Source organism: Notolabrus celidotus, chromosome 8 (genome assembly GCF_009762535.1).
Source record: "Notolabrus celidotus isolate fNotCel1 chromosome 8, fNotCel1.pri, whole genome shotgun sequence".
Taxonomy (NCBI): domain Eukaryota; kingdom Metazoa; phylum Chordata; class Actinopteri; order Labriformes; family Labridae; genus Notolabrus; species Notolabrus celidotus.
Window position 1 is genome coordinate 3694932 of NC_048279.1, and position 27103 is coordinate 3722034.

Genomic DNA, 27103 nt, shown 5'->3' on the forward strand with positions numbered 1-27103 from the left:
GCTCCCAGCCATACAGACTCTGACAGGAACAGTACAATAAAACGGACAACCTCAAAAATTGCATACTGTACATTTGCACATTCAGTTGCACTGTGAAATAAATAACTCAATCAGTCCATGCACAATATTTATATTTGTATTTATATTTTTATATTTATTACTAATGTCTTCCTTTAATTGTGTATTCTTTGTGGCTTTATACGGGACCTGAGAAACGAAATTTCGTCCCATATCATGCAACAGCTTGTATTGGTATGACATTAAAAAACCTTGAATCCTTGAATAACCCCTGCTAAGGTCTCCCAAGTTGGGAGTGCACGTGTCATTCAGTAGAGCGGGATGTTCTGCAGTACACAGCCACACTAAGCTGATGTGCTTGCGTCTCTGTAATTTCAGATGAGAAAAAGTGATGATGATGATGATGATGTATAAATATAGCTACACAGAGATATGTGTGTGAGTAAATAGACTTGTCTTCATGTAACAAATCACTTTATGTCAGAGTTTTTCAAGCTAACCAGAAGTCTCTGAAGTGCTGCACCTGTCCTGTTTTCTAGCCAGTAGTGTAGTCACCTGTAGCCTGCTGTAATAATAATAATAATAATAATAATAATTGATAGGATTTGTATAGCGCTTTTCATTGTACTCAAAGTCGCTTTACAGGAAAATAAAATTAAGAATAAACATAAAATAAATCAAACAGAACAGAGACAGAGGTGGGGCAGGATCAGAGGTTATGTGTTGTATGCTTTTTTGAACAGGTAGGTCTTGAGGTGGTTTTTAAATGATTGAAGTGAGTCAGAGTTGCGGATGTGTGGAGGGAGAGAGTTCCAGAGAGTCGGGGCAGCGATGGCAAAGGCTCTGCCCCCCAAGGTGCGGTGCTTGGACTTGGTGATTGAGGACCGGAGATTGGCATCTGATGATCTGAGGTTGCGAGGTGGGGAGTGGCGTTTGAGGAGGTTGGTGAGGTATGAGGGGGCGAGGTTATGAGGGCTTGAGCAGGATCTAGAAGTGGATTCGGTGCTGTATGGGGAGGTTCTGGAGGATGGGTGTGATGTGGGCTCTGGAGCGGGAGTGGGTGAGTAACCGGACAGCTGAGTTCTGGACATATTGGAGTATTTGGAGGTCAGTGGGGGGAAGGCCTTAAAGGATGCTGTTGCAGTGATCGAGTCTGGAGGTTATGAAGGCGTGGATGAGAGTTTCTGCAGCAGAAGAGGAGAGAGAGGATCTGAGTCGTGCAATGTTGCTGAGGTGGAAGAAGGATGTTTTGGTGACGTTTCTAATGTGTGATTTAAAGGAGAGTGTGGGGTCGAGGGTGATGCCAAGGTTACGGACTACTGTGGAGGGTGTGACTGTGTGGTTGTCGATGCTTAGTGAGAAGTTCTGGGTGGAGGGGAGGAGGAATCTGGGGCTGACGAGAATGAGTTCAGATTTATTGCAGTTGAGTTTGAGGAAGTTGTTGCTCATCCAGCATTTAAGGTCAGTGAGGCAGTTTGTGAGGGTGGAGAGGATGGCAGGAGTGATGTTTTGGTGAGTGGTGCAATATGAGTGTGAACTACGGCGCTAACAGACACTTTGAGTAAGCAGGAGTGTAAGGCACACGTGTCATGTGTTCTGCAGGACCGACCATGCTAAGCTGATGTGCTTGTGTTTCTGTGTTTCCAGAGAAAGAGTTAAAGGAACAGTTATTATAAAACCCAATGCACGCCTGGAAATTCCCTTATTGTGCCCAAGTGTGCAACAGAAAACTCCACAGTGATCCTCTTGGGGGGGTAGATGTTTGTTATAATCTGAGTTGTTATCACAGCAGGATCCTGCAGTCAGTCAGACAGTGATGTATTGATGTGTTCAGCACCTACAACAAAATCTCCTCTCACTGCTCCCTGACAGTACAGTGTTATTTATTTCCCATCATACATGGCTCCGTCTCTCCTCCTCCTCCTCCTGCACTCCTCTTCCTCTTTAGTTAATCATTTTTAAAATAGATCACAGCCACTGAAGATAAGAGTGCAAATGTTATTCTGTGTAACAGCTAACTTGTGACTTTCTCTGACATTTTTAGAGAAAATTATTAAAAACCCCAGACAGATGGCCCCTTTCTTATGTTAAACTATGCAGATAAATGTCTTTTCTATTAGCATATATTAGTGTGTGTCAGTGTGTGTCTCTGTGAGCCTGTGCTTCCTCTGCATCCCTTTGCTCTGCAGCCACACACTCGCTGCACTAATTACCTTCAGCGTTAGGCTGCATATAATGAGGTGACTTCTCCCCATCACTAACAAGAGGACGGGGAGAGGGAGAGCACATTCAAGAGAGAGTTAAAGTGGAAACTGAGTCTATGTTAGTCCTGCAGTCAGAGCAGAATGATTTGAATACATCGCTTCACATATTAAAACAGAAACACACATAAACCCTCAGACCTGAACCCTCAAGCCTGATTTATACTTCTGCATCAAATCGACAGCATAGTCTACGCCGGGGATCCACGTAGCTTTCGTACCTATGCAGAGGCCTACACACATAGTTGACGTGCACCTCCTCCAAAATTCAATTCAAACCTTTATTTATTCTCAAAAAGACATTGAGGATTCCCTCATTTCCAATGTCGTGGAGATCACAGGCACATTAGAAACAACGAACAACACACAATCATTCACAAAATAATAGATTAATTAAAACAGATACAATTTGAGACACAGTGATCTGAGATCAAAGTCTTAAACTCTGCAAAAGAGGGAATGGATATCACCTTTAAAGTCTGTTTGAGGGTATTCCAGGCTTTAGAGCATCAAAAATGTAACTACACATAGAATCGACCGCAAGCCCTGTGATTGGTCCGTTCGGTGGCATTGTGTTCCCACATTTACAGCTCATCTGGGATCCCCACAGATCGGCCGTGTATTTTATCTCCTCCCCTCTATTCTTCATGTAATCATGTCTGTTTGATAAACAGCAACATGTATCAGCTGTAGATTAACATAACACGCTCTGAATCTTTCAGGCAATGTTAACAGAGATCGTAGCGGGCCGGAAACAGGTGACCGGCTATCAGAGAGACCACACTGCCCTCAAGCGTTTCGGCGGAGAATTGCTGCGTGACACAGACACATCGACGCACAAGTATGTGGGGCTCATGTCTGCGTCAGCCCCTGCTGCGTAGGGGAGACGCAGAAGTATAAACCAGCCTTCAGACCTGAACCCTCAGACCTAAACCCTCACCCAGCCAGCAGGCATTCAGTGTGTGGGATAGAAAACATGCTGCGTTGTTCTCCTCAAGCTTTGTCCTCCAGGTCCGTCTGCATTCTGTGATTTTCATTCTGCAGTTTTTATAATAAACAACCTCACCCCTGAGCAGCTCTGAGTCCAACATGATGTTCCTGTTGGTTAAATAAAACTATAGATTATAGAATGAGCTCCTCTCTGAAGAGCAGGGAGAGTACGTTGATTTAAATCAGAGACAAACTGTGCTCACTGATTTCCTACCTCCTCGTCTTTGAATTTTCCCCTTGTACTTTTTAATGTCAGTACACGTCCTCTATGTCTGCCTGCTTCCTGAGGCTGACCCTCGTAGTGGACCTGACGTTGGACTCCAGGCTTTCATTGGTTGTTGAAGTGTCCTCTATTGTCTGAGTGTCTGTGGCGGCGTGTTCAAACAGCATGCGAGCATCAGATATCAGGTCACAGCGCTCGCCGTCCACACTGCATCTGTCAGATCCACACTTTCACTGTTGTTCACAATTTATTTTAACAGTATTGGTCATAATGATCCAAACACAAACTTTCATGTCTAAGCAGATGATCCAGTTATTTACTGCTCTGCTCCGACACAGCATCAGGCTCTCTGTCTCTTACAGGAGGCTTTCCACACTGTGCAGGAAACCTTTGTGAGTTAAAATTCTTATTGAATCCTGATAAAACAAAACTCATGATGTTTACAAATTCAAAGTTAAAGCCATTAAACCTGCCTTCCATTACTACATCTCAGGGTGATGTGATTGAGCCAGTATCATCTTATAAATACCTGGGATTCATAATTGATGATTCACTGTCTTTAAAGCTTCACATTCAACAACTTGTAAAGAAGTTGAGGGTGAGGGTTAGGTTTCTATTTCAGAAACAAGTCCTGTTTTTATTTTGCTGCAAACAAAATGCTTATTGCTGCTTCTTTCATGCCTCTGATTGATTATGGTGATGTTTTATATATGCATGCTTCAGCTCATTGCCTTCACACTCTGGACACTGTTTTTCATGGAGCTCTGAGGTTCATTACAAGTCTTAAATATCTAACTCATCACTGCTCCCTGTATGCTCGAGTTGGCTGGACTGCATTGTCTACCCGTAGACTACATCACACCATGTCCTCGTTTATAAGGAGATTCTTAAAGCTGCTGTTGGTAGTCGTGATATAAACATCAGTTCGGAGAGAGATTTTGAATGTCAACACTACCCCTCCTCTCTCTGCTCCCGTTACCCCACCCACAAAAGATCCTTGTGCGCGTTCTATGAGGAAGTAGTGGCTTCCCAGCCAATCAGGGCGACGTAGTGGGGCCGCCACTCGACTAATCAGGACAGGGTGTTGGGGAGTAGCTCTGATTGGTCCGTGATAACGGGAACCAGGGGAATAATAACATTGCTTGATACAAAGGCATTGGAAAACACAGAGATTTCGCCATAATCTCAAATTCCTTCACTTACAGATGAGTACCGATGGGTATTATGACCTTTTCTCCAAACTCAGCAGAAAAAAGTAACATTTCTTACACCATTTCTACCAACAGCAGCTTTAAGTTGCTTCCCTCTTATTTATGTGTTTCATTCATTTAAAAAATACTGGAAGCTTCAGTCTCCACTCTGTGACTCAGTCACAACACTTGTTTTTGCTTTCTGTCCCCAGAGTGCGTCTTGAAATGGGTTAAAAGAAAGTTTTAGATCCTCTGGTCCTGCAGCCTGGAACCTGCTGCAGGAGAGCCTGGGTTTGAGGGAGCTTGTCTCTTTAAATGTTTTTAAAGCAGCTGAAGACTTGTAATGCTTTGACTGATGACTTTTGTTCTGAAATCCATGATATGTTGTCATCTTTTATGATCCTGTGTTGTTTGTCTGTAACTTTGTTGGAACGTGCTGCAGCCGATCTCAGCCAGGACACACTTGTAAAAGAGAGTTCTAATCTCAATGTGGTTTCCTGCTTAAATACATTTAAACAATTAAATAAATAATGTTGTGGAAACAACACAGCCCCCGGTCATGACACAGTTCAACTCATAACACTTCAATCATGGATGTGGATTTTTAAGCCCCTCTGCCTCCATTCGTAGGAGAGTCTGACAAGCTGTGTTGAGCAAGAGAGCAAACACAATCAAGTTATATTTTCTTCTCCTGGACCAGCTGACTGCTGAGCTTTCTGTAGTGAGATGAGGGAGTGTCATAGAGGTAACTGTTCTTCTGAAATTCATGGATCAAGCACTCCTCGACAAACAGACTATGTTTTGACTATACCGTACTATCAGCTGTTACTGGTGGTTAAGTCAGTCTACCATTCAATCAATCAATCAATCAATCAATCAATCAATCAATCAATCAATCAATCAATCAATCAATCAATCAATCAATCAATCAATCAATCAATCCTAATTTGTCTAGCACCAAATCCTGAATGTTTCTGTCTCAACACTATGAATGTCTGTTAATAAAGAGCAGGACTCAATGGAAACCTGACCTCACTGAACTTCTTGATCTCTCTTTTGTGAAAACATCAGGCCTCACTCAGACTTGTTTCATATTACAATAAATAGAAGAGTGGAGAAATGAATGTTCTGATCCCCGATGTTCACATGTATCAACATCTTGTGTATTTGTAAATTAATCAGTCTTTATTTGTATAGCACCAAATCCCATCAAATGTTCTCCTCAGACTCTTTCCAAACAGAGCAGGTCTAGGCTGTACTCTATGTTCTATTATTAACAAAGACCCAACATCAAGAAAGGATCAGATCTAGTCCCATCTTACAGACAGGACTCAGTCTGATCTCATCTTAATCCACCATGAGCAGAGCACTTTGCAGCATTTAGCAAGTTACAGTGGCAAGGACAAGTTTTTAAGTACTTCAGTACCTCAGTACTTCCTGATATAAACAACCATATTAGGTCTCAGTCTTAGTTTTGACCTTCATACTCATTAGAGATTCTGAGAGAAGCTTGAGAACGTGACTGTGCAGTGATGTATACGCCGGAGCAGCAGAGAGTTTACACAGATTACAGCTGATATAAAGTGTTTCATGTTCTGGTCTGATGCTGCTGTTGTGATGATGTTGATCTGAACTTGGACTCACTCACTGATCTCTGCATGTCTGTGTCAGCGTGTGTGTAAGAAGTCACAGTGTGTGTGATGTCTTCATAATTAGCTGTTAGCTAACAGCATGCTAATGTTACAGCTCTGCTCTCCTGCAGTCAGCTGTGCAGACAGACTGTGCTAACAGCAGGGATCAGAGTGTTCAACACTCAGCAGGTTCATGTTCACACTCTGTGACATCCAGTGTGTACATCACACCTCAGACTGTTTCACTGACTGTAACTAATATTTAACATCTGACTGGAAAATAAAAACATCACCATGTGCTCTTCATGTCTGCAGACCAAAACTTATCAAACATTAAACTTTTCTGAACAAGCTTAGTCTTACAAATCCAAACAGGTTAGTTATTTGAATCAGTGACAGACAGATATTTGCATCAATAAATCTCTACAAGGCTACAACACCACAAACACAGCCCAGAGGTGTAGTTCAGCAGCTTCCACCTGTCAGTCAAATAGACCACGCCCCTCATCCTCCCTCCCTTTAACCCTTAATCTGCAGTAAACAGGTGAGTTGTTTATAAATTCAGCCGTACTGTTGTCATGAAGAGAGAAATGAGCTCCAGAGACCCAATCTGTTTCTGTACCAGGCTGTAAACATGGTTATTTCTGCTGTAACATTTTAACATAGGGATCTATGGGGACCAGGGGGTGGAGTCCCAGGGTGCTTCTCAAAACTCTAAACTGCAGTCTCCTGGCTCCTCGCCCCTGGCCCCTCGCTCCTCTCCCAGAGTTATTACAGTGAACATGCTTGTTAAACAGGTGTGTGTTAAACAGGTAAACACAGAGACAGAGCTCTGTTACTGTTTATATTGATCAGAGTTATTACAGTGAACATGTGTGTTAAACAGGTGTGTGTTAAACAGGTAAACACAGAGACAGAGCTCTGTTACTGTTTATATTGATCAGAGTTATTACAGTGAACATGTGTGTTAAACAGGTGTGTGTTAAACAGGTGTGTGTTAAACAGGTAAACACAGAGACAGAGCTCTGTTACTGTATATTGATCAGAGTTATTACAGTGAACATGTGTGCAGACACAAACAGCTGTTAAAGTCGTCATCACAAACCGACGTCGCTTCACGTGACGCTCCGAAGGAGAGGACGTCTCATTTCTCTAAATACAAATCTCCTCGTTCCTCTCTCCTCTGGTTTCATTTCCTCACATCTCTGGTGGGCGGGACTAAGACGCGAGGAAGAGATGCGAGGATGGACGTTTAGAGCTTTGAGAAGCACCCAGAGTACACGGAGGAAACCCATTCAAGCACAGGGAGAACATGCAAACTCCACACAGAACAGCACAGATTTTTAAAAACTCCCAGACGGCTCAGCTGACGAGCACAAAGTAATCTACACTTTGTGTCAAACAGAGTTAAAATATCATGAGGTACTTTGAGTTTGAGCTAACACCTACGAGCTAAGCACACAGGTGCAGATTGAGCAACCAAACTGGAACTCCTGAAAAGTGCAAATGCTGTCACATTAACCAGGGATCACTGGACGACAGTGAGTAATCAAACATATCTACACTTTGTTAATATGAACTTTAAACTGTTTGAAACATGCAGTTCAAATGTGATTAAAATTGTTTCACAGACAATTTTTAACATACATATTCTCACATTCTGTGGGAAATCCTGAGAAATGGAAACTGACACGTAGGTACAGGACCCTGATTGTATCTGTTAGAAATTCATCAGACTACCTTACCATAAACAGCTGCTAAATACACAAGATGTTGATACATGTGATCATCAGGGATCAATACATTCATTTCTCCACTCTTCTATTTATTGATACATGAAACAAGTCTGAGTGAGGCCTGATGTTTTCACCAGAGAGAGGTGAAGAATTTCAGTGAGCCAGGTTTCCATTGAGTCCTGCTCTTTATTAACAGACATTCATACTGCTGAGACAGAAACAGTCACATGGTCAGCTGAAGGGTGTGTGTGCGTGTGTGTGTGTGTGTGTGTGTGTGTTTGTGTGTGTGTGTGTGTGTGTGTGTGTGTGTGTGTGTGTGTGTGTGTGTGTGTGTGTGTGCGTGTGTGTGTGTGTGTGTGTGTGTGTGTGTGTAGAGAGGAGGAGACTCTCCCTGCTACACAGAACACACACGCAGTGAGGAACCATAAAACACCAACCCAAACCCAGGATACAGAGGTTCAGTGAAGGAGGTGCTGAAGGTGTGGAGGTGGATCAGAGAGTCAGAGGAGACTCTGTAGAAGGACAGAGTGCCAGCAGGACAGTCCACATACACTGCTACTCTGTGAGAGTCAGAGGACGAGGAGAGACGGAGGTCTGTTCTTATCCTATTATGCCAGACAGAGTAACGTTCATCAGAGCAGCTCAGACTCCAGGACTGATCATTAAATCCAAACTCACAGTCACCTCTGCCTCCTTTCCTGCTGATTCCTCTGTAACTCACTGACATATTAACCCCTTCTCTACACTCGACCTCCCAGTAACAGCGACCAGTCAGACCATCTCTACACAGCAGCTGATGATAGGAGTCAAATCTGTCTGGGTGATCAGGATATGACTGAACCTCTTCCACACATGTCACCTTCCTGTTGTCTTCAGACATTCTGAGCTGTCTGTGTGCTGTGTTTGAGTCCAGAGTGAGTTCACAGACATCTGATGGAGAGACAAAGACACAACACAGCAGCAGTTTATCATCAGACACACCTGAAGGCTTTATTCTTTGTTAGCTGACAGTCTGCTGTTTGGTCATCATGAGTCAAACTGATTCCACACTTACACTTCTTCACTCCAGGTTTTAACCTCTGCTCTCCACCATGGTCCACCCTGGAGGAAGAAACACAGTCAGAGTGATGTTCAGTCCAACATGAGTCCTTCAAAAGTAAAGGCTGGCTGTTGCTCTGTCCTCCAACATGGAGACTTTCTTTTCATCGTATTTTAAGGGGGGCATGGCACGGCTAAATAAAACCAATACACACAGTTCTGCATTGCTAACTGGACCAGCTCTGTGAAAGAACAGCCAGGTGTACTGGTTTCAATATAGTCATACTGCCATGACATGGATTTTTCCGCAACCACTAGGTTTCAACACGCACGCTTTGGTTTGAGTGCACACATGATGGAGATTCACTCCTTCCAACACTGATGCAGCCAGACTGGCAGGTCAACATAATAGCTAACAGAGTAATTTGTGACAGGCGACACCGTAGATAAGACCCCCCCCCCCCTCGTGCTGCAGGTATTTGCGTCTCTGTAACAACAGGTCTACGTTCTCCAGACTGTAGCTGTGACTTCAGGACAAATGAACCACTGTAAATAGTGTAACCCCTGACAACCACCGCCAACTGTTTCTAAGCTGCTTCAATGATAAACCTTTCATTTCTGACAAACTCTTCACAATAAAAGTCCCCTCATGTTATATTATCAAAAATAACTTTACTCTGTAAGAGCCACATCAGGAAGCAGCATGTTGTCAGCTGTAGTAACTTGACACAACTCAAAGAGTAGAATAAAGTACAGGTAGATGTCTAAATGATATGAACAGGTAAGTAGGAGAGAAAAGGAAATTCAGATCACACAGATTTAATAAGAAGTTACAAAGTACAGGTGCGTGCGTGCGTGCGTGCGTGCGTGCGTGCGTGCGTGCGTGCGTGCGTGCGTGCGAGCTTGCGTGCTGCGTGCGTTGTGTAGTTGTATATGTGTATGGTCAGGTAGGGGTGAAAATATTTTAGTCTACCAAAGGGGGGCAAAAGTTTGTGACCCACTGTCTTAAGGGAATAAATAAAACAAGATGTATTTTTAGTGAATGAGATGTTTTCTTCTGCACATTCAGTGTTTGAGTTCTTGTTGTCTGCTCATACCTCAGTGTTTGCAGTCTGCAGAGCGGATCCTCCAGTCCAGCAGACAGAAGATCCACTCCTGAGTCTCCTGGATGGTTGTAGCTCAGGTCCAGCTCTCTCAGGTGGGAGGGGTTGGAGCTCAGGACTGAGGCCAGAGAAGCACAGCCTTCCTCTGTGATCAGACATCCTGACAGACTGGAGTAAGAAAAGAAACCATGCAGTAATTAAAAGTCTACTGATTATTACTATTTAAAATCTAAAAATCTGAAGCATAATGAGCAGGACACCTGACCTGAGAGTTTCCAGTTTACAGTGAGGACTCTTCAGTCCAGCAGAAAGCTTCTTCACTCCTGAATCCTGCAGGTCGTTGTTACTCAGGTCCAGCTCTCTCAGACTGGAGGAATGTGAGCTGAGGACTGAGGACAGAGCTTCACAGCTTCTCTCTGACAGGTTACATCCACTCAGCCTGAAGAAGATGATGAGAACAAACAAATGGTTTCAGATGTCATGAACAGAATTAATTCTAATTCAAATGTCTCACTCATGAACTCACACAGCTTTGTTGGAGGCTTTGATCACTGGCAGCAGCCTCAGAAGTGCCTCCTCTGAAGCAGAGTATTCCTTCAGGTCAAACACGTCCAGATCTTTCTCTGAGGACAGTAAGATGAAGGCCAGAGCTGACCACTGAGCAGGAGACAGTTTCTCTGTAGAGAGACGTCCTGATCTCAGGGACTGTTGGATCTCCTCCACTAGAGAACGATCATTCAGTTCATTCAGACAGTGGAACAGGTTGATGCTTCTCTCTGCAGACAGATCCTCACTGATCTTCTTCTTGATGAACTGGACTGTTTTCTGATTGGGCTGTGATCTACTTCCTGTCTGTGTCAGCAGACCTCTCAGGAGGGTCTGATTGGTCTGCAGTGAAAGACCCAGGAGGAAGCGCAGGAACAAGTCCAGGTGTCCGTTTGGACTCTGTAAGGCCTGGTCCACAGCACTCTGATGGAGATGTGTCAGTTCAGGTTTGTCTCTAAAGATTTTAGAGATCTGGGACGTTGGTTCTTCTTCCATCAGGTTGAGTCCAGACTTGGTGAAGGTCAGATGGACATGAAGAGCAGCCAGAAACTCCTGAACGCTCAGGTGGATGAAGCAGAACACCTGGTCCTGATACAGTCCTCTCTCCTCTCTGAAGATCTGTGTGAACACTCCTGAGTAAACTGAGGCTTCCTTGATCTTGATGCCACACTCTGTCAGGTCGGACTCATAGAAGATCAGGTTTCCTTTCTGCAGCTGATCAAAAGCCAGTTTTCCCAGAGACTGGATCATCTCCCTGCTCTCTGGACTCCAGAGTGGATCTGTCTCAGCTCCTCCATCATACTTGATGCTCTTCAGTTTGGACTGAACCACCAGGAAGTGGATGTACATCTGAGTCAGGGTCCTGGGCAGCTCTCCTTGCTCTCTGGTCTTCAGCACATCCTCCAGAACTGTAGCAGTGATCCAGCAGAAGACCGGGATGTGGCACATGATGTGGAGGCTTCGGGATGTCTTGATGTGGGAGATGACTCTGTTGGCCTGCTCATGGTCTCTGGATCTCTTCGTGAAGTACTCCTCCTTCTGAGGGTCAGTGAACCCTCTGACCTCTGTCACCATGTCAACACACTCAGGAGGGATCTGATTGGCTGCTGCAGGTCGTGTGGTGATCCAGAGGCGTGCAGAGGGGAGCAGGTTCCCCCTGATGAGGTTTGTCAGCAGCACATCCACTGAGGTGGACTCTGTAGCATCAGTCAGGACCTGATTGTTGTGGAAGTTCAGAGGAAGTCGACACTCATCCAGACCGTCAAAGATGAACACAACCTGGAAGTCTTCAAACCTGCAGAGTCCTGCTTCTCTGGTCTGAGTAAAGAAGTGATGAACAAGTTCCACCAAGCTGAACTTTCTCTCTCTCAGCACATTCAGCTCTCTGAAAGTGAAGGGGAATGTGAACTGGATGTCCTGGTTGGTTTTGTCTTCAGCCCAGTCCAGAGTGAACTTCTGTGTTAAGACTGTTTTCCCGATGCCAGCCACTCCCTTTGTCAGCACTGCTCTGATTGGTTGATCTCTTCCAGGTGAGCCTTTAAAGATGTCTTCTTGTCTGATGGTGGTCTCTGCTCTGTGTGGTGTCCTGGATGCTGCTTCAATCTGTCTGACCTCATGTTCATCATTGACCTCTCCAGTCCCTCCCTCTGTGATGTAGAGCTCTGTGTAGATCTGGTTCAGAAGAGTTGGGTTTCCTGCTTTAGCGATCCCCTCAAACACACACTGGAACTTCTCCTTCAGGTGAGACTTCAGTTTACGTCTGCACTCTGCAGCAACAGTTCCTGAAAGAACAAAACAGAAATGTGATGAATGATCTGAAGCTACAATCAGTCTGATGAATTTACACTTTCAGACATCAGGATGGATTTGATTTTCCTCCTCTCTGAAATCTCTTCATCAGCTGTGAACACTTTCTCACAGCTCATAGATGTGATACAAATGTGTGCATCATATTAACAGCAGAGTTTGAAATGTAAACCTCTCCCATGTTGTCTCCATTTCCTCTCTCCATCATGTTAAATGTGTTCAAATCCTCTTACTGCTCTTCAGACAGTCAGCCAGCTCCTCCTGCTTCATTCTCCTCAGGAAGTGCAGAGTGATCTCCAGAAAGGCCTCTCTGCTCCTCCTCTGCTCTTCATCCTCCCTCTGACTCTCTAAGCATTCTGGGTAACCTGGACTCAGAGCTCTCTGGATCTCCTTCAGCTCGGTCTTTACAAAACTGATGATGTTCTCCTGGAGCAGCTGGAGCAGAACAAAATAGAACATCAGATCATCTGTGACAGACAGAGAGCCTGCTGGTCTGCAGAGTGCAGCATGGAGACTGGATCACAATGCTGCTTCAGGATTTAGTATGTGGATGGTCCTGTCTTCTACAAATCAAGTTTCTATGTAATGAACTTCCTGTTGGAGAAATCGCCTGCTGTGCTTTCATCCAGAAAAAGTCTGCAGTGACTTTAGACCTGATGTGTTTATTAGAATGAAGCTGAAAGCAGCAGCTGTTATTAACATGAAGCAAAGTGTTTCTGTTGTTTAAACCTCAAACTGGATTCACTTTGTGAACTATGCTGCCAAAGTCTGAGTCTGTGTGAGAGCAACATGACCTCTGACCTCTGACTGTGTGCAGCTCAGAAATGTAAGGCTTCATTCAATCATTCAAACACTGATTGTGAAGAGAATTCAGGCAGAGATGATGTTTGCAGTGTGATCAGGAAACAGAAACATCCAAACAGAATGAGTGTGTGCTCTGATTCTCAGGAGGAGCTGTGTTTGTACATTTACTCACCATCAATATGGTGTCCAGCTGTGTTTGATGCTGCTGGGCAGACTTACCAATGGGAGCCTCTGATCTCTGAACTCTGTGGAACAAATAGAATATCATGTAGTGTATATAATATAATGACACACAGTGTTGATGTGATAGAGTCTATGTAGTGGATCCTGGTAGAAACACTGCTGGATCCTCCTACAAACACAGGACACACATGAAGATACTACATGCTGAGTACAGTTCTTTCTGCCTCCAATCCGGTTTACTGCTGTTGATCCTGATAGAAACACAACCAGTGACTAATGTTCACCTTCACAGAGAAAACACCAACCACAGTTACAAATGTTTCACACACAACAACAGGAAGTTCACTTTGAGAGGCTTACCTTTCATCAGCACTCAGCTCTACTGATTTGAACTCAAGTGGTTCAAACTTAGACCAGTCACTCTTTAAGGACACACAGCTGGGTCCAGATCCAGGAGAGTCTGGTCTCTGATGTTGGACTCTGACAGAATCACAAACACTGATGAACAAACATGAACTCTGAAAATCTTCCAGGTTTGAGTGCTGCTGAAATTTATTACAAACTTTTCTAATGTTTGATTCTGATAAAAACGCTGTGATCGATTCTTACTTTGGACCATCAGACTGACGGCCATCTTTGAAGACCATCCATCCACCCTTAGACCGATCACTCTTTAAGGACAAACAACTAGGTCCAGGTCCTGGTCCTGGTCCAGGAGAGTCTGGTACATGCTGCTGCTTTGGCCTAAAACACACACACACACACACGCACACACACAGACAAACACACACTCACACACACGCACACACACACACAAACACACACACGCACACACACACACACACACACACACACACACACACACACACACATGTGAGTGCTGAGCTCTGACATGGAGCAGATTCATGGACAGGTAGAGATCCTCATCTCACCTCTGAGCTTCATGTTCCTCACACAGAGTGCTTTTAGAGGGAGGGGCTCCCTCCTCTCCGTCCTCACACTGATTCATAGCAGAGCCTCCACCTTCACACAAACACAACAACATGTTCATCATTACAGCAAGCTTTACACCACAGAGACACACACTGCTCTCTGACACAGTGTCATTCCTGCCTCTACCACCAGATGGAGCCACTTTCATTATATTCCTTTATTACCTGGCTCTCTTACTAATCTTCTGGTTGGGTAAGATGCTTGATTCTGATTGGTCAAAACTATTTAACTACAGTTATTAACTTTCACTAACATGAGCAGTACCAGAGTCAAACTGATCACACGTCATGTCAAATCAATCCACAGAAAAGAGTTCAGACACATTTAGCTTCTGCTTGTTGACACCATAGACCTTAATGTGTGGGGAAACCATTAGCTTCCGTTACGTTTGATAACGTATCATCAATCTCTGATTTGACTTTGGACTGTGTGTTTTTGATTGATCACTTATCACACCCAGACACAGGGCATGCACTGTCAATAACTGACTGATTCTATTCATACATATATTCATACATAAGCTCGGATGTAGGAGGAACAATGCAGTTTCGTCCTGGCCATGGGACAGTGGACCAGCTTTTTACCCTTGGGAGGGTGATGGAGGGGGCATGGGAGTTTGCCCAACCAGTCCACATGTGCTTTGTGGACTTAGAAAAGGCTTACGACCGTGTCTCCCAAGTTATCCTGTGGGGGGTGCTTCGGGAATATGGAATGGATGGCCTCTTGCTACGGGCCATTCAGTCTCTGTATTGTTGGAGCCAGAGTTTGGTTCGCATTGCCAGCAGTAAGTCAAATTCGTTCCCAGTTGGGGTTGGACTCCGCCAGGGCTGCCCTTTGTCACCTGTTCTGTTCATAACTTTTATGCACAGAATTTCTAGGCGCAGCCAACAGGCAGAGGGTGTCCGGTTCGGTGACCTTAGGATTCCATCTCTGCTCTTTGCAGATGATGTGGTCCTAATGGCGTCATTGAGCAGTGACCTCCAAGTCTGAGGCCATGGTGCTCAGTCAAAAAAGGGTGGCTTGCCCTCTCCGGGTTGGAGGAGAGTCTTTGCCCCAGGCGGAGGAGTTTAAGTATCTTGGGGTCTTGTTCAGGAATGAGGGGAAGAGGGAGCGCGAGATTGACAGACGGATCAGGACGGCGTCTGCAGTGATGCGGACGCTGTACAGGTCTGTTTTGGTAAAGAGAGGGCTGAGCCAGAAGGCAAAGCTCTCAATTTACCAGTCAATCTATGTTCCAACCCTCACCTATGGTCACGAGCTGTGGGTAGTGACCGAAAGAACGAGATCGCGAATAGAAGTGGCTGGAATGAGCTTTCTCCACAGGGTGGCTGGGCTCAGTCTTAGAGAGAGGGTCAGGAGCTCAGACATCCGGGAGAGGCTCAAAGTAGAGCCGCTGCTCCTCTGCATCGAGAGGAGCCAGATGAGGTGGTTCGGACATCTGGTCAGGATGCCTCCGGGACGTCTCCCTGGGGAGGTGTTCCGGGCATGTCCGTCTGGGAGGAGGCCACGGGGAAGACCCAGGACACGCTGGTGAGATTATATCTCTCCGCTGGCCTGGGAACGCCGCGGTATCCTCCCAAGAGCTGGTTGAAGTGTCCGGGGAGAGGAGTGTCTAGGCTTCCCTGCAGAGACTGCTGCCCGCGCGACCTGGACCCCGATAAGCGGAGGAAGATGGATGGAATGCTAAACAGTTTGTTTTGTTATCTTCAATGTTAGAAACACACATCTACACACTACTACCGTGTAAAGAAGCACAGCTCTTACTTGTGTGCGATTCAAGTAGGATAAAGAGACAAACTCAGCCCTGGACTCAGCATCTTTTATTCAACACTCACACCTGAACACTGAAACTGTGTTTTAACCCGACACCCTGAAGTGATTGCTGCCACACCTAACCATCCACAGTTTCTGTCATAAAGCAGTTCATCACTAACCTTTGCTCCTGTGAGCAGGTTCAGACTGATTCTGCTATACAGTGGAGTCAATGATACTCGTCACACTGGTTGCTCAATGTTCTCAGTTTATAAGAGATCATATGATTGACCTTTGATACTGTCATAAAACTTAGACAATCATTTACCTCCTGACAAACCAAGCAGAGTGCATTTGAGGAAAAAGCTCCTCTGTTTTTCTGGATGAAGAGAGAATGATCTCTGAATTATGAGAAAGCTTTTGATGAGAAATCAAGATCTGCTCTGTTTTTCTGGATGAAGAGATTCTGGTTAATCCCAGTGGAGCTCTGGTTCAGGCCACTCAGATAAGCAAACATGCTCTGAGTGTTGAGTTTAATCCAGTATCATTCTGGTCTTGGTTTGAGATATTGGGGGACACTCGTGTCTTTCATAACATGGTTTTGATGATGTTTGGTATTAGTATGATCTATAAGCAGAACAGGATTTCTCTTCCTCAAGTGAATGAGATGCGCTTCATACCGGCACACACAACTTCTGACTCAAGTTTGAAACACTAAAGTTAAAGTTAGTGTCAGTTTGAGTCAGTTGTTGTAAATCTGTCAGTAAAGACTGGTTGTACTTGTGTGAAGGTCAGCCAGTGTTGAAGCCCGTTAGATAGAAATATTAGGGGTGTAAAAGTACATGGCCCCTAGGTTCAGTGTAGACATGTACTGAAACGGTACAGCACAGTCCTAAAAGTAATTCAAATCCAAGGTCCCCACACTGACTGAAAACAGGAACACAGCACACATGCAGCGTGCACAACCCGTCAGGTTGGTGACGAAAACACTGGTTTCAGTGACTTTCTCAACAAATCACCTCAAAACACACTGAGTTTATATTAACTGGAATCAGTTTGTGCTGTGAAGTCAAACAGTGGTAACCTGTGATCATCAATGTGTGTGTTAGTGAGGAGGGGTGTGTGTGTGTCGGCTGTATGGAGCAGAGAGCGCGCTCAGGGCAGAGTAGATCATGTCATCTTGCTGAAAAAAATAGATATCAAGCCTTGTGTGGGTTCATAGAAAACAAAACCTTCAGCTGATAGATCCGTCATAAAGTCTTAATCCCAAAAACCTGGTTTCAGTGTTCCTGTGTGTGTGTGCGTCTGTGTGCATGTGTATGTGTGTCTGCCTGACCTCGCGGGGCACCAACAGACAGAGAAGCAGCCGGTCAGACAGACTGCACCTGTACAGATATTTAACCGTTATAATGTGACAAATAGACCTCTGACATCTACTCACCAAACTGAAAATCTGAAAGCATTCAGTGCTTGGAGGAGGTTCTACATGATTCTATGTTTTAGTCTTTACAATTTAATAAAAATACTTTAAAACATTATGTTTTTTTTAAATAGAAAAAATAAATCTGAGCAGTTCTTAAAGCCTGAACTGTCGATGATGCACTTTAGACCGTGTGTAAAAGTTCTTTAAGTTCCTAATAAAGGAAAATACATTTTATTTGTACCTTTTTTTCTCCCTTTGTGTACCAAAAATGGACCGAATTGAACCGAAGCTTCAACATTGTTTACTGTTACACCTCTAATAAATATTGATCTGACTGTTCTGATGTCATAGCCTTGGTAGCTAGCTAATGTTGCTAATGTTGCCTCTGCAGGAGAGAACAGTTTGATCCTCTCTGTAAACTGTGAATCAAACTAATGTTCTTCATATGGTCACCTCTGAAGAGAAACAACCAGCAGTGTTTCAACTTTCTTCAGCTGGAGGAGATTGGACTGGAACCATTCAACACTCAGGGTCTGAGTCACTGTTCGGCTTTAGTGCCCGCTAAACCTGAACCACATGATCCACACACACATGGTCTAATTCACAAAGCACACACAGAGGGTCACATGCTCCACAAACTGCACTGTGGAGCAAACAGTGTCACTGTGTGATTTAGTAACAGCAGCGCTAACAGCCACGCACAGTTAGAGTGGAAATGTTAGCGTCTGCTGAGAGCTGCTGGGAACTGAGTCCTTACAGTGTTTCTAAGAGTTGTTACAGTCAAACCTTTCAGCCATCATGACCACAACTCCACCTCTGGATGAGCTGAAGTAACATCTGTGTACAGAAAGTCTGTGAATATTACTTTGACATAACAACTGTTCTAATAATTAGGGTTCAGTCAGTCGGAGGCTGACTGTGGCTCAACCCCTGCACACACAGGCTGTACTGTTACACACCCAGGAGATGATTTATGGTTAGTCGGCAGCAGGAAGTCAGCTGGATAAAAACTGTGACATTTGTGTCACATCTGTCATGAATCAACTCCACATGTACACATGTAAATAAATGAGACTTTAAGATCTTCTTGTTTCCTGTAGTGTTTGCTCTGATCCACCAACACAGCCACAAACAACACATCTCTACCACCTGTACTGTTCTCAGGTCAGTTTAACACACGCTCACACAAACATGGGGAGCAGTGTGTGTCGGGTTACCTTCTGATGGTGAAGATCGTCTGCAGGAAGCCGAGGAGTGAAGGTGAAAGGAATCAGCAGAGAGAGAGAACAAAGACTGACAGCAGGAGGTTTTCAGCGCTCAGACTCTTCACATACAGTCCAGACTCCCCAAGTTCATCTCTCAAGTCTTCTTTAAGGATCACAGAGCAGCTCTGAGCTCTGGACTGAACCACCTGAACACCTGTAGTCACACATTAACAGAGTCAGACCGTATCAGAAGGATCATAAAGGTCTCATGGTAGACTTTATACTCACTATAATTTAATAACTATAGACTTGTCACAGGAACACAGATCACACACACAAGGGAGGACACAAAGAGACTATACACACACTAGGTAACGAGTAAGGAGACAGGTGGCCTGGCCATTAGTAGTCAATAGTTCAGCCTTTCTGAGCCACACCTGACAACAACCTCTTAAAGTAGTTCTCTACAAGATCAGCATATATCTCTGGAGGGATTTTGGCCGATTCTCCCAATGCAAACTGTTCCAGCTGGTCTAAAGTACATGGTTTCTGATCATGGATCAGAAAGATTCTCCACAGGATTTAGATCTGGGCTCTGTGGGGCCACTCCAGGACATTGGTTTAGGTGTTCTTAAAGAACTGTTCGACCTATTTTGACGTATGCTTTGGATCATTGTCTTGTTGGAAGACCCAGCGATGACCTAAGCCTAGACTAAGAGCAGAGTTCTTCATATTATCCCTCAAAATGTCAACTTAACTTTATTTTTTGATGATGCCATGCACCTGAACAAGGCTCCCAGCCCCACAGTATGATGCTCCCTCCACCATGTTTAACTGTGATGATCCCTCCACCATGTTTAACAGTGATGATCCCTCCACCATGTTTAACTGTGATGATCCCTCCACCATGTTTAACTGTGATGATCACTCCACCATGTTTAACAGTGATGATCCCTCCACCATGTTTAACTGTGATGCTCCCTCCACCATGTTTAACTGTGATGATCCCTCCACCATGTTTAACTGTGATGCTCCCTCCACCATGTTTAACTGTGATGATCCCTCCACCATGTTTAACTGTGATGCTCCCTCCACCATGTTTAACTGGGATGTTCCCTCCACCATGTTTAACTGTGATGATCCCTCCACCATGTTTAACTGTGATGCTCCCTCCACCATGTTTAACTGTGATGCTCCCTCCACCATGTTTAACTGTTATGATCCCTCCATCATGTTTAACTGTGATGATCCCTCCACCATGTTTAACTGTGATGATGCCTCCACCATGTTTAACTGTGATGATCCCTCCACCATGTTTAACTGTGATGCTCCCTCCACCATGTTTAACTGTGATGATCCCTCCACCATGTTTAACTGTGATGCTCCCTCCACCATGTTTAACTGTGATGCTCCCTCCACCATGTTTAACTGTGATGATGCCTCCACCATGTTTAACTGTGATGATCCTCCACCATGTTTAACTGTGATGCTCCCTCCACCATGTTTAACTGTGATGATCCCTCCACCATGTTTAACTGTGATGATCCCTCCACCATGTTTAACTGTGATGCTCCCTCCACCATGTTTAACTGTGATGATCCCTTCACCATGTTTAACAGTGATGCTCCCTCCACCATGTTTAACTGTGATGCTCCCTCCACCATGTTTAACTGTGATACTCCCTCCACCATGTTTAACTGTGATGATCCCTCCACCATGTTTAACTGTGATGATCCCTCCACCATGTTTAACAGTGATGATCCCTCCACCATGTTTAACTGTGATGCTCCCTCCACCATGCTTAACTGTGATGCTCCCTCCACCATGCTTAACTGTGATGCTCCCTCCACCATGTTTAACTGTGATGATCCCTCCACCATGTTTAACTGTGATGATCCCTCCACCATGTTTAACTGTGATGCTCCCTCCACCATGTTTAACTGTGATGCTCCCTCCACCATGTTTAACTGTGATGCTCCCTCCACCATGTTTAACTGTGATGATCCCTCCACCATGTTTAACAGTGATGATCCCTCCACCATGTTTAACTGTGATGCTCCCTCCACCATGCTTAACTGTGATGCTCCCTCCACCATGTTTAACAGTGATGCTCCCTCCACCATGTTTAACTGTGATGATCCCTCCACCATGTTTAACTGTGATGATCCCTCCACCATGTTTAACTGTGATGCTCCCTCCACCATGTTTAACTGTGATGTTCCCTCCACCATGTTTAACTGTGATACTCCCTCCACCATGTTTAACTGTGATGATCCCTCCACCATGTTTAACTGTGATGTTCCCTCCACCATGTTTAACTGTGATACTCCCTCCACCATGTTTAACTGTGATGATCCCTCCACCATGTTTAACTGTGATGATCCCTCCACCATGTTTAACTGTGATGCTCCCTCCACCATGTTTAACTGTGATGATCCCTCCACCATGTTTAACTGTGATGCTCCCTCCACCATGTTTAACTGTGATGATCCCTCCACCATGTTTAACTGTGATGATCCCTCCACCATGTTTAACTGTGATGATCCCTCCACCATGTTTAACTGTGATGATCCCTCCACCATGTTTAACTGTGATGATCCCTCCACCATGTTTAACTGTGATGATCCCTCCACCATGTTTAACTCTGATGTTCCCTCCACCATGTTTAACTGTGATGATCCACCAAGACTTATTTCCATTGTCTTTGGCATGGTTATCAGAGTAGGCTCTCTCAATAACGTGTTCAAGTGTCCTTTTTGGAGTCACTTAAGTAAAGCTCAATGCTGATTGAATTCTCACCTGATGTTAGGAAGCCCATTGACTGAGGTGTTGTTAAGAAACCGGTTGACAGCAGTGCTTGTGGCCTAGCGGTCTAAGTGCCCCACATACAGAGGCTACAGCCCTCGTCGCAGGGGTCGCCGGTCCGATTCCCGGCGCAACCATCTCCTGCATGTCTTCCCCCACTCTCTACTCCCCACATTTCCTGTCTCTCTTCAGCTGTCCTATCAAATAAAGGCAAAATATAACTAAAAAAAAAGAAGCCAGCTGACTGCTCAGGTGTGTTTTGAAAGCATAAATTCACATGGGGCTAATATTTCTGACCACCCCATTTTTCACTATATTTGATATAAAGCTATTCTAATAAATTATTTTACATTCCAAAATGTACCAAAGATACTAAATAGCACCGGTGAATGTTTGATTATATCATGTTTTATCTATGATGCAAACATTGGGCAGAATTTAAGAAAAATGTTGCATAGTCCCTGGGGGGCTAATTATTTTGGCCTCAACTGTACAGCTTCACAAATTGCAAGGTCACCGGTTTCTCCCCTTTATACCTTTTGTTCAGAAGGTCTCAAAGGTTGCCTATTGACCTGCTTTTTGGACTCACAACTGAGTCAGGAAAACAGACCATCAGACATACATGGAGAAATGTAGGAATGAAATGCAGAAAGCATATGACATTGTCAGAGAGAATGCAAAGAAGTCAACAGATAGGAGTAAAAGACACTATGACACCTCGGTGATTGTGTCTTTGTAAGAAATCTGACACCCAGAGGAGGCACTGGAAAGCTCCACAATCACTGGGAAGAGAACACTCATGTTGTGGTACGTCAGGTTGGAAAAGACATCCAAGTCTACAAAGTGTAACCAGAGCAGGGTAGAGGACGATCCAGAAACATACATCGCAACTTGTTGTTACCATGTGATCACTTACCCTTGGAAATCCAACCACAAGCAGCATCCAAGCAAAACAAAAAGAAAACAAAGACAAGCACAGAAAACGCAGGACAAGAGGATGAGAATGATGACCATGAATGTGCTTTAATGTTAAATGACTGTACAAAACTCTGCTAATTATTTGAGTGTGTTAAGAAATCCAGAGTAGACACGTATGTGTGATGTGTTTCCTGATAATGATACAGACCTGTCCTGCTGCGTGCCAGTGTTTCTACAGGATGAACAGAGAGCATGCTGAGCAGCTTGTTGTTGCTCACAGAAGCTGCTGTTGAACGTGCTGTGCTCTCCTCCTGCTGTCGGCCTGTTTGAGGTCTTTATTCTCACTTTAATAAACTCTGCTGTGAAGCTCTCCTTCCTGCTAACAGCAACAACCACTCTGCTGCCTCCACTCTCAGCCGCTCTGCACAGGCGCGCCGTGAACAGGAAGAACAACACAACAACACATTTGTGGAGCTGATCTTTTTTCTGATGGTCTCACCCCTCCTGTTGTGTTTTCTAAAACCGAAGCACCTCTGTGTTTGGGGTTTGTATAGAAGCTGTTCAGAGAACTGCTTTAGAGCTGCACGCATGTTTTCAGCAAAAACATTGTGAAAAAGATCTCTCTGCTGTTAGTCACCCTAAAATATCTGCAGGATTACAGATTCCTCCGAGCTACACACACAACCAGGAGCCTCAAACACAAACTGTTTCTGTTAAAGGAAGTTTGTCCTTGCCACTGTAACTTGCTAAATGCTGCAAAGTGCTCTGCTCATGGTGGATTAAGATGAGATCAGACTGAGTCCTGTCTGTAAGATGGGACTGGATCTGATCCTGTCTTGATGTTGGCTCTTTGTTAATAATAGAACATAGAGTACGGTCTAGACCTGCTCTGTTTGGAAAGAGTCTGAGGAGAACATTTGTTCTGATTTGGTGTTTTATAAATAAAGATTGATTGATTGACATTGCCAAAATCTTCCCTCCTTCATTCCTCTGCTCCTCCTCAGAGGGAGGATCAGAGGAGGAACAACTATGCCCAAATCATAACACCTCTCTGCATCACACACCGCAGACAAGATGTAACATGGGCGTAAATATCCCAGCTTAAAATGACAGAATGCTAGCACCATGTTTTACAGAATCATTTCATTAAAGGTGATACCAGCAGGTGAATCTGAGTCTGTCAGGATGGTAGGACTGTGTGGTCAGGACGTCGGAGCACTAAACAACAGGTAGACACAGAGTACATTTCATATTTCTTTTATGCTGTCAGTTATTATTGTCTTGTTTTTAAATCTGTGAAGCACTTTGAATCCCCCTCTGTATGAATGGTACTTTAACATAAGGCTGTAAACATGTTTATTTCTGCTGTGAATATCGTCTTCTTTGAATGGGTGTGTATGTGGTTTCCAGTACTTCCAGAGCCAGCCTCAAGTGGACACTCGATGAACTGCAGTTTTTAGCACTTCTGCATTGGACTCATATTTTTAGACCGGAGGTTGCTGCTTGGCCATGCCTCGTGGCAGTGGTTGCTGGTTCAATTCCCAGCCTCATATCTCCTGTCTCTGTCCATATGTCCTCTTAAGGAAGGTGAAAAACAGGGACGGGATAAGAGTTTCAAACCCTGCTTAACAAACTCTGCTGAGGGTGTGTGTGTGTGTGTGTGTGTGTGTGTGTGTGTGTGTGTGTGTGTGTGTGTGTGTGTGTGTGTGTGAGCTCACACTGATGTGTCCTCCTCAACTTCAGACCACCAGGGAGCTCCTCTCTGTCTTTAATCTCAAACACATCACCACTTCAAAGGACGGCAGGTTAGCAGGGTAGACACCCCGAAGATTGGACCCCCCTCCCAACCCTCAGGCCTCAGGCTACCTCCGAGAGCACAACTGAGCATGCTCAGTGCGGACTCAATGACATCCTGAAGCGTGAAACTTGATTATTAGCATGTTAGCTTGATGTGTTCACACTGACTCTGTATCAGCAGCGAAGCATAGAGATTCAATGAAGCATGCGCACACACACACACACACACACACACACGCACACACACACACATTACACTGCATTAAGTGGACTCCCTCTCTGTGTCACATCCCCCATGTTTCTCTGTGTCTCTCTGCTTCACCTCCTCCCTCTGCTTGCTGTCATCTCGCCGCTCGCCTGTTTGTTTACATCATCACTTCCTGTCCATGTGTCAACAATCCAAACTTTATCTGGTCATGTGGACAGTCTGTGTATGAGGGAGGAGCTGTTGTTGGATAAAATGTCAGGCATCCAGTGTGACAGCAGAGCCTGCAGCCGGGTCAGCCTGTCACAGCTCATCATGGTGCCCTTTAAAACTGCAGATTACCATTATTCGCATTAATCTGAGGGTTTAACTTTCCCTCTAAAATACCCGTCAAAACTCACCCAGCTGACAACTTCAGACGTCTCATTCTCCTGAACAAGAGTCCCAAATCAGAGACGAGTAACAGCCAATCAGATGACACGAGACGTGCAGAGAATCACGGCAACTCTACGGCAGACCAGAGGGATCAAAACCTGTATCTGAGAAATATGAGATAATCTCTGAAAACAGAGCTAACACTGGTCGATTTAACTCGGCACGATGTGTCTGTCACAATGTGACAGTTCAATTCTGCTTTATTTGAACTCTAGTGCTGGGTTAATTCTGCCTCAGAAATATCTGAGTCTCTGATCTGGTTTAATAACACTGATACAATTACTAAAATATAACAGGACTACATCAGATTAATCAGCTCACTCAGCGGCGTGGTTACTCCTATGTCAGCACAGGGAGGGTTGGATGGATGGATGGATGGATGGATGGATGGATGGATGGATGGATGGATGGATGGATGGATGGATGGATGCTCAGGTTATATTTTGATTCTCCTAAATTGGTGTCTGTTTTGTTTACTATGACGTATGTTGCTGGCTCTCTTGGCCAGGTCACCCTTGTGAAAGAGGTCTTGATCTCAATGGGTCTTTTATCTGGTTAAATAAAGGTTAAATAAAAATAAATAAATGTAGTTGTTTATTGAAAGCTACGGTAATTTGTGACTGAATCTGTTCACAGTCTACCTGTTGTATGTATCTGATGTATCTGATTGAAAAGTCAATTTCCTGCCTCACATTTACACACATAATGTATTTTATCTGTGGTTTCATTGAGATATGGCTGGAAAAGGAAAAGTTGTGAAAACTCTTTGAAGGCTGGATGCATCAGGCTCAAAAGGCGTTTTTCAACTGTAGGAACTTTACCCCTGAACTACATGGGTTTCGACCCGTGGAACTAGGGTCTAAATTTAGTTCAGGGGTAGATAATCTCCCCCGGGGGTAGTACCCAGGACTTTTTGGGGGCAGAGCCTGTGATGCTGACAATAACTGATTGGTAGATTAACTGCAGATTAACCGCAGTGTTTTTATTAAACAGCACCAGCTGAGTCTCTTCATGCTAACAGGCTAACTGTTGTGTTGCTCATAATGACACCTGCCTCTCCGTCTGCTTCTATGGTGTCATCTGTGATGAATGGCATTCCTCTTTGTTGTACTGCCCTCTACTGGTCTGGTAGTGTTGTGCATTTACTTTTTTTTCTCCATACGTCACTGGCTTGATGTGCACAATCTAACCGGGACTTCAGCCCGCGGTCGAAACGCAGACAACAATGGGGGACCAGGAACCTTTTAGTTCAGGGGAAAGTAGTTCTGGGACTAAAAGACCCTGGAACTCTTGGTCACAATGCCCCTCATGCATGTGTTGACAGGAAGGATGCATGCACAGAAACAGACCCAGTCAGTGCTGTCTGCAGCTACAAGTTCTGAATTCAAGTGTCTGTCCTGTCTGTAATCCAGACGAGAGATAACCTGATGTGAGATCGTGTCTGACAGTTTTCTGCAGATATGTAGATTCAGCTTTTCTTTCCTCAGACAGAAGAGGAGTTTCCCTGAGAGACGGAGGAGGAAGAGGAGGAGAGCAGGGAGACAAAGTGAGGCCGTGGTGAAAGGCTTCTTCGCCACCTTCAGACACTCAGTGCTCTTTCAGATTCAGATCTACGTCAGGAAAAGAGGAAGGAAGGGTTAGAATTTATTAGAGTTATCAACAAACACAATCAGGATTCCGCTCTTCTTCCTTTCCTTCCTTTCCTGGGCTCGACTCCCTTCTTTGTTTTTACAGCGTCTCAGCAGACTTCATAGCTTATAGATGGCCCATCTATCTATCTATCTATCTATCTATCTATCTATCTATCTATCTATCTATCTATCTATCTATCTATCTATCTATCTATCTATCTGATGAAGGCTGTGTGGAGGTGAGCACATTAAGACATAATGAATGAAGAGGAGGCAGAGACAGAGTGATATTTAAAGAGAGAGAGAGCAGCATGATAGGGTAAAAACAAAGGTGTGTGACGGTTTATTGGACAGAGCCAAACAGCTGACAGAGTGTGTGAGGAGTGTGTGAGGAGTGTGTGAGAGGAGAG

General features: G+C 44.5%; 1 protein-coding gene and 1 long non-coding RNA gene across 2 annotated transcripts; both read right to left on the minus strand.

Annotated features, from left to right (window-relative positions):
- Positions 1–8443: 8443 nt before the first annotated feature.
- LOC117817565 (NLR family CARD domain-containing protein 3-like) lies at positions 8444–12872 on the minus strand (the record flags this gene model as incomplete). The annotated part of the gene is made up of 6 exons (XM_034690305.1): positions 8444–8979; positions 9104–9150; positions 10185–10358; positions 10456–10629; positions 10717–12517; positions 12776–12872. Coding segments are annotated over 6 exons (2829 nt in total), but the record flags the coding sequence as incomplete, so codon positions are not given.
- Positions 12873–14166: 1294 nt separating this feature from the next.
- LOC117817681 lies at positions 14167–18969 on the minus strand. Its single transcript, XR_004632177.1, has 3 exons — positions 18915–18969; positions 14462–14552; positions 14167–14273 (listed from the first exon to the last, which is right to left on the minus strand). It is a non-coding gene; the product is annotated as an uncharacterized LOC117817681 (long non-coding RNA).
- Positions 18970–27103: the final 8134 nt, after the last annotated feature.